We start from the raw sequence: 11,880 nt of genomic DNA, 5'->3' as shown, positions 1-11,880 counted from the left end.
GGACTGGTCGGTGTATTAGATTACAGTAATTGAACGTCTGTGTTACAGGGACATCTAGTGGTAAGAATTGGGCTCTGCATTTTGTTCATATGAGAGCAGGAAAAAATTATTTAAATTATATTAAATAAACTTTCTTGAATGGTTAAAGACTCTCTCATATCCCGTGTAATACCGCTCTTTATACCGTACAAACAGACCTCAAGCGCAGCACCGTACAAAAGAGTTGTGGTGTTTACAGAGATTGAGTTGATAAAGTTGATTCAAACTTGTGACGTGTGCGTGTTCCACGTTGGCCCGGACGTGGCAGTCGGCAGTGCTCCTGTGTGGAAATCACGGTGAAAAAGCGGATCAGAGATAAAGCAACACAGTCTACGTGTGTGTTCCTGCTGCGGCTTGTGTCACTTCTACTCCCACAAAGTTAAACATCCACGGACAGTTATGGGGCTCACCATCTCGTCCATCTTCGGTCGGCTTTTTGGCAAAAAACAGATGAGGATTTTGATGGGTGAGTGCTAGCTTTAGATAGCGCTGTTAGCTAGTTGTTGATGAGCGTTCGTGGGAGAGCACTTCCCAGACTTCTAAAATTTGGGGGGAGAAAGAGGAGGAAAAGCACAAAGAAGAGACAATTATATTATAATAACTATTGTTGTTCTTAATATTTTGTTGTTTGAGAAAAGTAACAATTTTTTTTGTCGTCGTGGGTTTTAATTTTTTATGTGTGTGGTTTAAAAGAAGTTCCGTAGTAAAGTCTGTTAAAAAGCATCATTTTAAAAGAAATTACGTTAAAATACTAAAAGAAAAATCTTATTGGAATGTTATTGTCATTGGCAAATGGGCACTTGAAAGAATAACAGTGCGACGATTAAAGCTGTAAATGTTTTAACTAAAAATGCTAACATACGTTGTTTGACGGTAACTCGTTACGGCGTTTTCACGTTGTTTAACTCGAGTAATTAAGCAATTATCTCCTGATGACGTTTATTTGCGCAAATGGCGTGACAGGGCACGATATTAGTCGACTTCTGGTGAGTGACTGGACTGGAGGAAGACGCTGTTACGCAATCAGTTCAATGTTCAGCACTGACTTGTATTCACTTTTAATATGAATGTTGACTTGTATTTAAACCACGTTGTTTCCCTGCAGTTGGATTGGATGCTGCGGGAAAAACGACCATCTTGTACAAACTGAAGCTGGGTGAAATTGTAACTACCATCCCAACCATCGGTGAGAGACTTTCCTTTAGTTTTCCTTTTACAACTTGAAGTTCAGTTATGGTTCTTTGATGGTTCCCTCCAGTGTTTAGCAGTGTTAAGAGCTTCTTCTTCTTCTTCTTCTTCTGTAAAGGTTTTAATGTGGAGACGGTAGAATTTAAAAATATCAGTTTCACCGTGTGGGACGTGGGTGGCCAGGACAAGATCAGGCCTCTCTGGAGGCATTACTTCCAGAACACACAGGTATGTAATATGACCGTCATGCAGTTTTGTGACAACTTTGGATTAATAGCCTAAAGGTAATTTAGCTCAGTTCAAGCTTATCAAATCTCAATAACAGTTGCTTTAAAGTGCTTTATAGTGGAAGGTAAAGCTCACACAGTGTTAGAGAGAAAACTCCTACAGTCAGGTAAGCCTCAAGAGGAGGCGCTAGGTAACAGCAGGAAGAAAAAACTCAGTCAGAAATACACTTGGTCAAGGAAGCCATCCAGTTGGAGGTGGAGTGAAAGAGAAAGTAAAAAGAAGTGTGTAAGTGAGACAGGCAGTACCGGAGGCAGTCTCCCAGCAGCCTGAGCCCATAGCAGCGCAATTAATGGATGCCCTAGGGCAGCGGTCCCCAACCCCCGGGCCTCGGACCGGTACCGGCCCGTGAGTCGTTTGGTACCGGGCCGCGAAAGTTGAGGCTCAGGTGTGAAATGTATGGTTTTCAGGGTTTTTATCGGTTTTCAGCGTTATTTTGTTATCGTTTTTATCGTTAACTCGGTTTTCCTGGGTCTTTTCACTTGTGTTATGAATAAATCTTCTTTTTTTCGGTACTGGTACTAGTTTTATTTTGTTGTATTTATCCGCGACACCTTAAAGGCCGGACCGGCCTTTAAGATTTATTCATAACACACGTGAAAAGACCAAGGAAAACCGAGTTAACAATAAAAATGATAACAAAATAACGCTGAAAACCGATAAAAACCCTGAAAACCATACATTTCACACCTGAGCCTCAACTCTCACGGCCCGGTACCAAACGACTCACGGACCGGTACCGGTCCGAGGCCCGGGGGTTGGGGACCGCTGCCCTAGGGTCATTTGATCAGTACTATCTGTAAGCTTTATCAAAAAGGACAGTTTTAAATCTAATTTCAGTAGTAGAGAGGGTTTCTGTGTCTAAAATCCAAACTGGGAGCTGGTTCCACAGGAGAGGAGCTAAATAGCTAAAGGCTCCGCCTCCTACTTTACTTTAATTCCTTAATAGGGAGCCAATGAAGCCGATATGTGGGAAATATGAGCTCTCGTTCTTGTCCCTGTTAATACTTCTGTTAAAGCATTTTGTATTAGTTTGAGACTTTTCAGGGAACATTTAGAAAAACCAGATAATAATAAATTACAGCAGTTTAATTTATAAATAATAAAAGCACGAACTAGTTTTTAGCATTGCTCTGAGATGGGGTGTTTCTAATTTTAGTGCCGTTACATAGGTGAAAGAAAGCAGTCCTAGATATTTGTTTAATGGGCACATTGAAGGACACGTCCTGATCACAAACAACTCCCGAGATTCCTCGCAGTGTCCCTGGAGGCCAGGTTAATGGGATTCAAAGTAATCATCTGGTTGGATACAATGTTTCTGATGATTACATAATCTCATGTTTGGCATAACAATGTGTCATTGAGCAATAGTAGCAGTTGGCAGCTAAGAAATGCAAAAGAAACAAAAAAAACTAAATGATGGCAACGCAGCCATAATGTTTAAAGCATTTAAAGTATTTGTCAAAATACATAATGACTGGTTTTATTTTATGTGTCTTATATTTCTTGTAGTTTAAGTCATTGCAGTTTCACCAAAGCTGTATGAACATGTCTTTAGTTGTTATCTTGTGGCATGTTTGAGTTGATCTTAAAATCTACATACCAGTACACTGACCATATTTGCTTTTCATTAAATGACCAACATTAAATTCTAATGTAATCACTTCAAAAACCTCTCTTGTTGTGCAGGGCCTCATCTTTGTAGTGGACAGCAATGACAGAGAAAGAGTGGCTGAATCAGCAGAAGAGCTGTCTAAGATGGTGAGTTCTTGGCTAAATAAGAAAAACTGTTTCATTCTGTGTAATTCTGTTCCCATCATGCTTTACAGGGACTCAAAACATAAACCTAGTCTTTACAGGATGTACTTGATCCTTAAATATTTGTCCCCTTTTTTTTGTTTTTTTTGTTTGTTTTTTACTGTTAGATGACTGTCCTCCTTACTGTAGGAGTCTGTTTGTAGTTTGAAGTGCTGATTGATTTGGCCGTGCCTTGGAGAAACATGGATTTCTCATCATATTTTTACTTCTTCTGAGCCATCCAGAAGCAAGTAGTGTCTACTTTCTAGTGTTGCCTCACTGTTACTGGCATAGCCCATGAAAATGAAAGATGTGAGTATATGTGTGCATAAGCCTGTCCCAAAGCCTGTCCCCATTTACATATTGAAAATGGATTGAGGTATGTAAAACTGTAAAGTTTTACAAAATAATCATAGAGTTTGTGGACAAATAGAGTTGTACTGTTTGAGATGAGCATGCAACAATATTTACGGTGTAGAGCCATGAACCCGTGGTCCCAAAATTGAAGCACGGAGGTGGTGGCATCATGATTTAAGATGACTTTGCTGCCTCGATAGGTCCCCGTAGTCAAAGAGAAAAATAACAGTCAAGTTTATCAGGACTTGAAACGACAGTAAAGTCGAATCATTGGTGCCACACAAAGATCTAAACTCAGTAGTTTCACCCCGTTTATTTTGCTATAACATGAAATCTTTAATCTGGTTTCTGCAGCTGCAAGAAGACGAGTTGAAAGATGCCGTTTTGCTGGTATTTGCAAACAAACAAGATCTTCCCAACGCCTTATCGGTCAGCGAGCTGACGGACAAACTTGGCCTTCATGCCCTTCGCAGCAAAACTGTAAGTAATTTGAGTAGAAAACAGTCTTTACACCAGAAAGAAAAAAAAAACACAAAAACAAAAAACAAGCACGTTTGGCGCTCTTTTTACAATCTCACATTATCTCACCCCCACAGTGGCACATTGAGTCTACCTGCGCTACCCAGGGAACTGGGCTATATGAAGGACTTGACTGGCTATCCCAAGAGTTGTCCAAGAACTGAGGAAGGACTGTTTGGATAGAAGAAAGAGACTAAACGCCACAAAATAGGACTGAAGGCACAGACATTCAGTCAAGAAACTTTCAAGCATTAGTGATCACACAAGGGATAAGGCTGGTGGAAAAAATTAATAACTCCTCTTTTTGATTGTGTTATCAGTTACATTATCTCTTGACCTAGTGTCTATTCTCTTTTTGTTCCTACTTATCACCACTTATCATTTCCATTTAATGCCTTGGCTCCTGTCTAGGCAGCATCTGCAGTAATCATTTCCTTGTACTTAGACTTTATCTTCCTCAACCATTTACTAGGAGGGATATGACAAAATAAAAAACTTTATTTAAAGACAATTTATAGGCCACAAACTGTGAATGTTAGACCCAGCCCTGTGGTTCACCTCTGTGTCCTTAATCTAATGGCAACTCATTTTTGAAAAGGCTTGTGCCTTTTAGTCTGAGGTGCAGGAGGATTGCAGTGATTTTGTTACTAGTGTGGAATCACATGTATCCACAAAGGAGCATCGTGCCTTCTGGTCCCTCTTTGCCTAAATCTGAGTAATCCTTTCTTTATCACATTGTTAGGTCATGCTCCCTCCTAATATGCTTTTGTCTCTCTATGCTTATAAAATTATGCAATAAGATGTGGTGGATTGCATGCTGGGGTGCAGCAAAACCAAAGTGAGGACAGATTTCTTTCTGCAACTTATCCTGTTTGAACATCTGCGAATTTGGCTCATTTGCCTTTTTTCACTTTGTTTTTATGAACCACAATGGAAAAAGAGGGAACTTAAGTTCTTTTATCTTGTGATCTTCTATCCTCCCGACAAAAAATCTTTTTACTAAAAGGAGGAAGGAAGCATCTTTTCAGTGTTGACACACCACCAGTGTCATTGCAACACAGTAAAGCAGCATGTGTTTTTTTTTTTTTTCTTTGTTGCTTTTGTCTGTTTCTCAGCTGTTGTACTGTTTTACAAATACTGTGTTACATATCCCATACCTACCCATCAATTTATCTGGGTACATTCCAACTTGTGCTTTAAGATGTTGACACTTGTCAAAAATATTCTCTAACAATATTTTCCAAATAAAGTTAGTGTTTAAAGATATTTTTCAGACTCTGCTCATTGTTGACGACATTCGGTGTAATTTGTCAGTGTTTTTTCAGGCCAGGTCTTTCTTGGCTTTCAGGTTTGTTTCATCATCAGTCAACATCTTTTTATCAGGAACCAGGCTGAGCGGAAGTACCAGTATGTTTTGCGCTGCAACTTGGACAGACCTTGCAAACGGATCTCACCTTCTGCCTGTCTTTGCTTATATATTACTTGCTTTCAAGCCACCACATTTCCTAGCACGTCTTCCTTGGTGTTTGGGTATGACCTAAGGTCATCTGTACAGCGAACTGTACGGCTTCTGCATGTTGAGAATGGCCCTCAGGCAGGCAAGATTTTCTTTTAATTAATTAATTTTGTTTACTAATGTAACTAAAGAGTTAAAGGTGAGGAAGCGATTTGACTGTAAACTAACAAACTGAGCTGGAGGAAAATAGCTATCAATGCTTTGAGTAAAACATTCAGCCTACGTGACCTTGATGCAGTTTCCCTTCATTTTGACTGCTAGTGGTATAAGATGGTGACTTGGAGAGAAAAGCAGGATTAGTTATGTGGATTTCTTCTAAATGTTAGTAAATGGCAATTTCCTGAATAAGAGTGTCTGGTCTTTTGTAGCAGTTTGGATGGAAAATGTCAAAGCTAAGTGCCAGGCTGTCAGATGCAGGGATTCAAGTTGAAAGGACTGAATAATAGAGAAGTATAATGACAGATGGTGCACTGGAAAGGGCATAAAGGGAGAGCAGCTCACTCACAGCATCTGCTTAAATTAATACCACTGTCAAGTAAAGAGGAAGGGTAAAAAGTGGACACGAAATGTTAAATGACTAGAATATAAAATTGCTTTCAAATAAAAGCTTTGTAATGTAGCTCTGTTCCCCAGCATGTCCTGTGCTGAGCAGGAGCAGATGTGTGAAATTTATCCAGCATATAGTAATCATTTTTTAAATGGGAGATGAGCCCTAATTGGGATAGAAAAAAGTTGTATTATCATCTTTTCATCATTACCATGTAGTTACTGTTGCAGCACTGCAGGGGGCGATAATGTCAAAGGGGAGTCAGTAGCTGCGACCAAATCCTCATTTAAGTTTGACAGTGTTTCTAGTAGATGTTGGCAGATGGCTTGAGCATGAAGTAAGGCTGCGGTTTAGGAAAGGCCTCAGAGAGGACTGGTGGCGGCTCCCGGGCTGGGCAGATCCCAGTGTACTAATGAGAAGTGAATTTATTGCACAAACAGCTTGTAGTGCAGGAGGTGGTCATATACAGACAGAGAACCAGGGGCACATATCGTCGTTTATCTCCAATTCACAGCAGTTTAGTGTGCAATAAGATTAAAATGTGTGGCAATTTTCTGCCATGAAGACTTTATAGTCAATCAATTTTCAATAAATCAGTTACCATAGTCGTCAGACTGATCTGGTGTGAGATGATCTGAGATCACCGTATAAGCACAACATTTACACAGTCTCTCTTTTGGTGCTTGTTACAGTTTCTCAGCATATCAAGTGGAGTAAAGTCATGTATGACGCCAGGTGCTAAGTAATTAGGACATACACAGTGTTTATAGGTGAAGGTGTAAGGATATAATTGGCTTGCTACGATGCATGAGTGTCTGTTCTAATGTATTTATGACAGCTAATCAGGCTTAGTGGAGCTGGGTCATCACACAGTTTTGTGAGTGAGTGCAAGCGGTGTGCATCAAGACAGATGAGCCCATGTGTACTCTGCTTTGTTGATCAGTTTTTTTCTTCATATTTCTTAAAGCCTCATAGAAATACATTAAATGGGATTTAAACCATCACTTCTTAACATAAACAGAAAGGTAAGCATTACATTTAATTGCTGTTTATTACATATGAAGCTATATAAAAACAATATAGTTGGACTGTTCTTAAAGCAGAACACTTTCAGACATGAGATCCTTGCACAGTAAGTAAAATGACAGCTAAAAGTAATACAAATACTGTCAGACTGCAAGCTGCATGTTTGTCAGAGTTGAAGGACGAAGGAAGCTGCTATTTCTTCCAGGTGAGGCATCCTTCACAGATATAATACGTTAGCAAAAGCTGATTTGCAGGTTTTACATGTGCAGGATGATGCCGACGTTGACCCCTCACATACCGGTACCACAGCCCACCTATTCCCAGGCCAGGGAGAATCTGGTGAAAGCTATCCCACCCAAGCTCCTCTGTCTACTGGCCTGTGGAGGTAAAGATTGTCGCTACGAGGGACCAGAGTGCTGGAAGCTGAACCAGCAAGTTATTCGAGGCATTTTCTCCTCCTGGTGAGAGTGTTTGGCAATCTCACACATAATTTTGTGTTGCGCGTGTTTTCGCAAAACGGTAAGGAGTCCATGCTGACTGTGAACTTCTACTTGTCTCAGGGTAACAGATGACATAGTTGCCATGGCAAGACCATCAAGTTATCTAATTGAGAAGTACAACATCATAGATCAGTTTCAAAGGTAATCACTGGTCAGTATTGTCTGTGTAGTAAATTGATGCATGACGCCTGCAACCTTACAGTAATTACTGCAAAAAAGGAAGGACATAAAGCATCTTGTATCACTTTTTTACAACGACACTTGACGATCGTAGTAGTTTTAAAACTTCTGGAACTGTGGACACATAGCAAGTAACAAACAAAAAACCTTTGAGATGAACACCAAGTGTCTGCAGGTTTCCTCCAGTTTTTGACTTTATTTGCAGGTTAAACATCAGGTCGATCGTTAACATGCAGCTCCCAGGCGAGCATGCTCACTGTGGACCTCCTCTGGACCCTGAAAGTGGTTTCACCTACTCTCCTCAGATCTTCATGGACAATGACAGTGAGATCTTAAAACACTGAAAGCAAAGCATATTTATTTTCAATACAGAAAACAGTTTATTTTGTGTGCAAACATTATGCTGATGGCTTTAATGCTCTTTCCTTCAGCTCACTATTCTTATGTACATATGTTTATGTGCAGTTTACTTTTACAACTTTGGGATGCCAGATTTTGGAGTGTCATCTCTTGTTGGGTTAATTGACGCAGTGAAGGTTATTGCCTTTGCGGTGAGGGAAGGAAGAGTGGCCGTGCACTGTCATGCAGGCCTGGGGAGGACAGGTAGGGTTAAAAATATATTCCATGTAAGTAAGTATTGCATGTTGCAGATTGGCCACATATAATGCTCTTGCTGTGTTCCTGATCGCCAGGTGTCCTGATAGCTTGCTACTTAATCTACACCTTGCGCATCAGCCCGAGTGAGGCCGTCCACTTTGTGCGGATTAAACGACCTCGCTCTATCCAAACCCGGGCACAGATAAGCAAGGTGTTTGATTTTGCTCGCCTGCTTAGCACACAGCTGGTTCAATACCCAGACCTTAGCCTGAGACACGGAGCCCCTTTCACCCTGCAGCACTATCTAAACCGACAAGCACTCCTACTGCACGGCAAGGAGGCTCGCAATCTCAGACAAACACCAAAGGTCTGGATTTTGTCATCATAATACATTAATCCTGTGTCATGAAATGCCTGGATTGTAGAGCAATTAACCTTCTCCTCTTTTCTGACTTCCACTTGATTAGGTGGTGTACCTCCTGTGTGTGCGTCTCTCCTGCTTGGCTCTGGGTCTTCCTTCACCTCCAGAGGTCTATACTGAACTGGACAAGAGGTCCGCACTTAGGGTCCTGAGCAGCACTGTGAGAGAGACTCTGGTGTCCAAGCAGTACTTGCCCTTGCTGAGAGAAGGTCATAGAAGCTCGTGGGCAGGTTCGGGGTCAATGTCCTCATGGGATGACCCGTTAGGATTCTTGGAGAGGAAGAGGGAGGTACTGATGGACAAACGCAGCTACAGTGACTCTGATCTCAGCAAGATCAAGGTAAATGAGGTCAAATTTTAAAATTGTGCACACAGAATTATTCAAATTCTTGAATAATAATGTAAAATGGGTCTGGTTATAAAGGATTTGTCCCCCTTTGTTGCGTTTTGTACTGAAGGGATCGGAGCTGAATCCATACTGCACCACAGCTCTTGGAGATGAGAACCACTGGTGTTTGCCGGAACGTATGCGAACTGATCTCAGACCAGTTAGTCCAGTTTTTGGTGGGCTTTCATCAGGCTACCAAACCACCAAAAAGGAAACTCATATACTCAATATTCCAGTGTCCAGCATGAGAACAAACAGCAGCTGTGCTAAGCAGTCAAAGTGCAAGGCTAAAAAGGCTCTACCCAAATACAGTTCCAATGTGGAGGTAACCTTACATTTATTTTTAAAAATGGTAAAGGTAAAGAAAGCTTTGCTGTGGATGTGTTCTAACCAATGTCACATGCAGCTGTGCAGAAATCCACATAACCTAGGCCCAACCTCGACGGCTCGTCCTGTAGCTAAAGCAATGTCAGAGCAGGGTCCTCCAGGAGAAACAGTTCTGCAAAGGTCGGCTCTGCTGCAGGTAAAACGAACAAACAAGTAATTATTGTTATGAATCAGAACATATCAGTGAATTAATACTACCACTCACTTTTTCTATAGGAGGAACTGAATAGTAGTGAGTGTGGCTGGGCTCTGCTGGTCACTGAATCAGATCCTCATGTTCTCTGCTGTCTCTTGTGGACCTGGATGGAGAAGCTGAGGGTTAGTGGCATCACACAAGGGATTTCTGATTAAGCACCCTGTACTGCAGTAAACATTTGTCTCTCACTTTTATTGGTTTTCTCCAATCTCATTCAGGACCCTGTCCTCAGTGCCGAGGACATAGAAAGACTGAGTATTAGAGCAAGCAACAGGAATCCTCTCAGTGTGCTCAAGAAAGTAAGCAAACAATCTCCTGGGCTTTCTTACTAAGCATTTATACATTTATACGTAGATCTCCTTAGATGCAAGATGTTATTTGGGATATTACATTGTTACAGCCACAGAGACACACCATTTACTGTCTGCTGAGCTGCGTGAGCACAGTCACCAGCCTTTGTCCACACAGAGAGGAGGCAGTGCTTCACCGCCTGATACGGGCACTTACAAGGGTAAGACAGAGTGGAAGTTCAATGAGTAAATCATGTTGCATTTGTTCTAAATATGAAAACTTTTTTTCAAGTGTTATAATTTTCCTTTTTTTTTAAATAAACACACATATATACATGTATCTTACAGCGCTCCCAAGAGGAAATGGAAAGCCTTGCACCTCTAATGAAAGTCATGAAGGCCACTTTGAGAGAAACCTTCCACAACTACAGATACTTCACTAGAGCCTGCAGCACCAATGCTACACTTTGAAGACAAGAGTTTATACAGAAACAAAAACTGATACTGCATATTGTTGTTGTTGGGGTTTTTCCCCCCCACAGAGACATTTTGACAAATCAGAGGAAAAAAAATTGAGGTGCAAGCACTTAAATAAATGATTGCTTAATTCTGTCTAATTACTTTAGTTGTAGGATCCTGTAAGTGTTTGCCATCACACTGAGATGCCACTTTTTTCCCTAATTCCAAATATGACAAAATAGAGCACCCACTGTGAAAAATGCCCTTTACAGTTTGGTTTTTGGAGTGCATTTAAAGCAGAATTTGATATATAAAGACCAACCCCCCCCTTCATGTCTCATATTTATCTTCCCTTTTTTAAAATATCCCTATTTCACAATAAATGTGGGCCTAACAAAATTGCTAATAACCTATACTGATTTAGATGTAAGAAATAAAGTATCACCTACACAATCTAACGAGAACTATTACCTGCTCTACTCTTTCAGTCTAAGCCGTGTTAATGTGCTTCAATTGTAACTGTCCCCTCTGGCACTAAAATATTTTGTTTATGATGTGTCCTGCTTACACTGTTACACACTTCACAGGGGACAATGAAAATGTGCCAATGTCTATAAATTAAGCCTAAGATATTTCCAGTAGAGGGCATTAAGATTAAGTCATATATTTGTTTGTTTCCGTGGATTAAGATGATTTGAAGTATTTGAAACAGTTACCAGGCAAAGAGTAAAAACTACATCTGTGCCATGGACCAGTCCTGCATAGAGTGCTAGAAAAGTGGTTAAACTTGAAATAAAGTTAGAATTAAAAAACAAACATTTAATGAGTTTAGCACTGAATAGTATATCAGGTCCTGTCATTAGTTCTAAGAGGTTAAATCCAAGCAGTGTGCCCACAGTGTGACCCTGTAGCAGAACAGCATTTCATACCTAATAAATCATTTACAACATCTGCATAATGTATTGCATGTATATACTTCTTGCATGTCTCTGGTTAAATGTGAGTGAGTCAGATATTATACCAGGGAGCCAAGACACCCCAACAGAGCTGACTAGAAACCTTTCCCTTTTTTTCATTGTTATTATTAGTAGTATTTTTTTATCGGTCAAACTGGTTAAAGAACATTATATCCAACACATATTAAGAATAAATGTCAGAGAGTCATTGCCATGGAAACGTTGTCATAGT

General features: G+C 40.5%; 2 protein-coding genes across 2 annotated transcripts; both read left to right on the top strand.

Moving 5' to 3' along the window:
- The first annotated feature begins 274 nt into the window (after positions 1-274).
- LOC146704456 (ADP-ribosylation factor 5-like) lies at positions 275-5,451 on the top strand. Its single transcript, XM_085461605.1, has 6 exons — positions 275-505; positions 1,145-1,225; positions 1,346-1,455; positions 3,202-3,273; positions 4,021-4,146; positions 4,263-5,451. The coding sequence occupies exons 1-6, from the start codon at positions 439-441 to the stop codon at positions 4,347-4,349; spliced, it is 543 nt and encodes a 180-aa protein (XP_085317731.1). The 5' UTR covers positions 275-438; the 3' UTR covers positions 4,350-5,451.
- Positions 5,452-7,492: 2,041 nt separating this feature from the next.
- LOC146704455 (protein tyrosine phosphatase domain-containing protein 1) lies at positions 7,493-11,794 on the top strand. The gene is made up of 12 exons (XM_085461604.1): positions 7,493-7,735; positions 7,835-7,915; positions 8,160-8,278; positions 8,420-8,557; positions 8,647-8,918; positions 9,019-9,312; positions 9,431-9,685; positions 9,767-9,883; positions 9,964-10,065; positions 10,162-10,242; positions 10,344-10,454; positions 10,582-11,794. Exons 1-12 carry the CDS (start codon positions 7,536-7,538, stop codon positions 10,702-10,704), a joined length of 1,893 nt encoding a protein of 630 aa, XP_085317730.1. The 5' UTR covers positions 7,493-7,535; the 3' UTR covers positions 10,705-11,794.
- The last annotated feature ends 86 nt before the right edge of the window (positions 11,795-11,880 follow it).

The sequence above is a fragment of the Copadichromis virginalis genome, linkage group LG7 (assembly GCF_057382275.1).
Source record: "Copadichromis virginalis isolate Kocher_CV1m ecotype Utaka linkage group LG7, C_Virginalis_male_GT1.1, whole genome shotgun sequence".
NCBI classification, from domain to species: domain Eukaryota; kingdom Metazoa; phylum Chordata; class Actinopteri; order Cichliformes; family Cichlidae; genus Copadichromis; species Copadichromis virginalis.
Note: the sequence above shows the minus strand (reverse complement) of the source record. Positions and strands in the feature narration are given on the sequence as shown.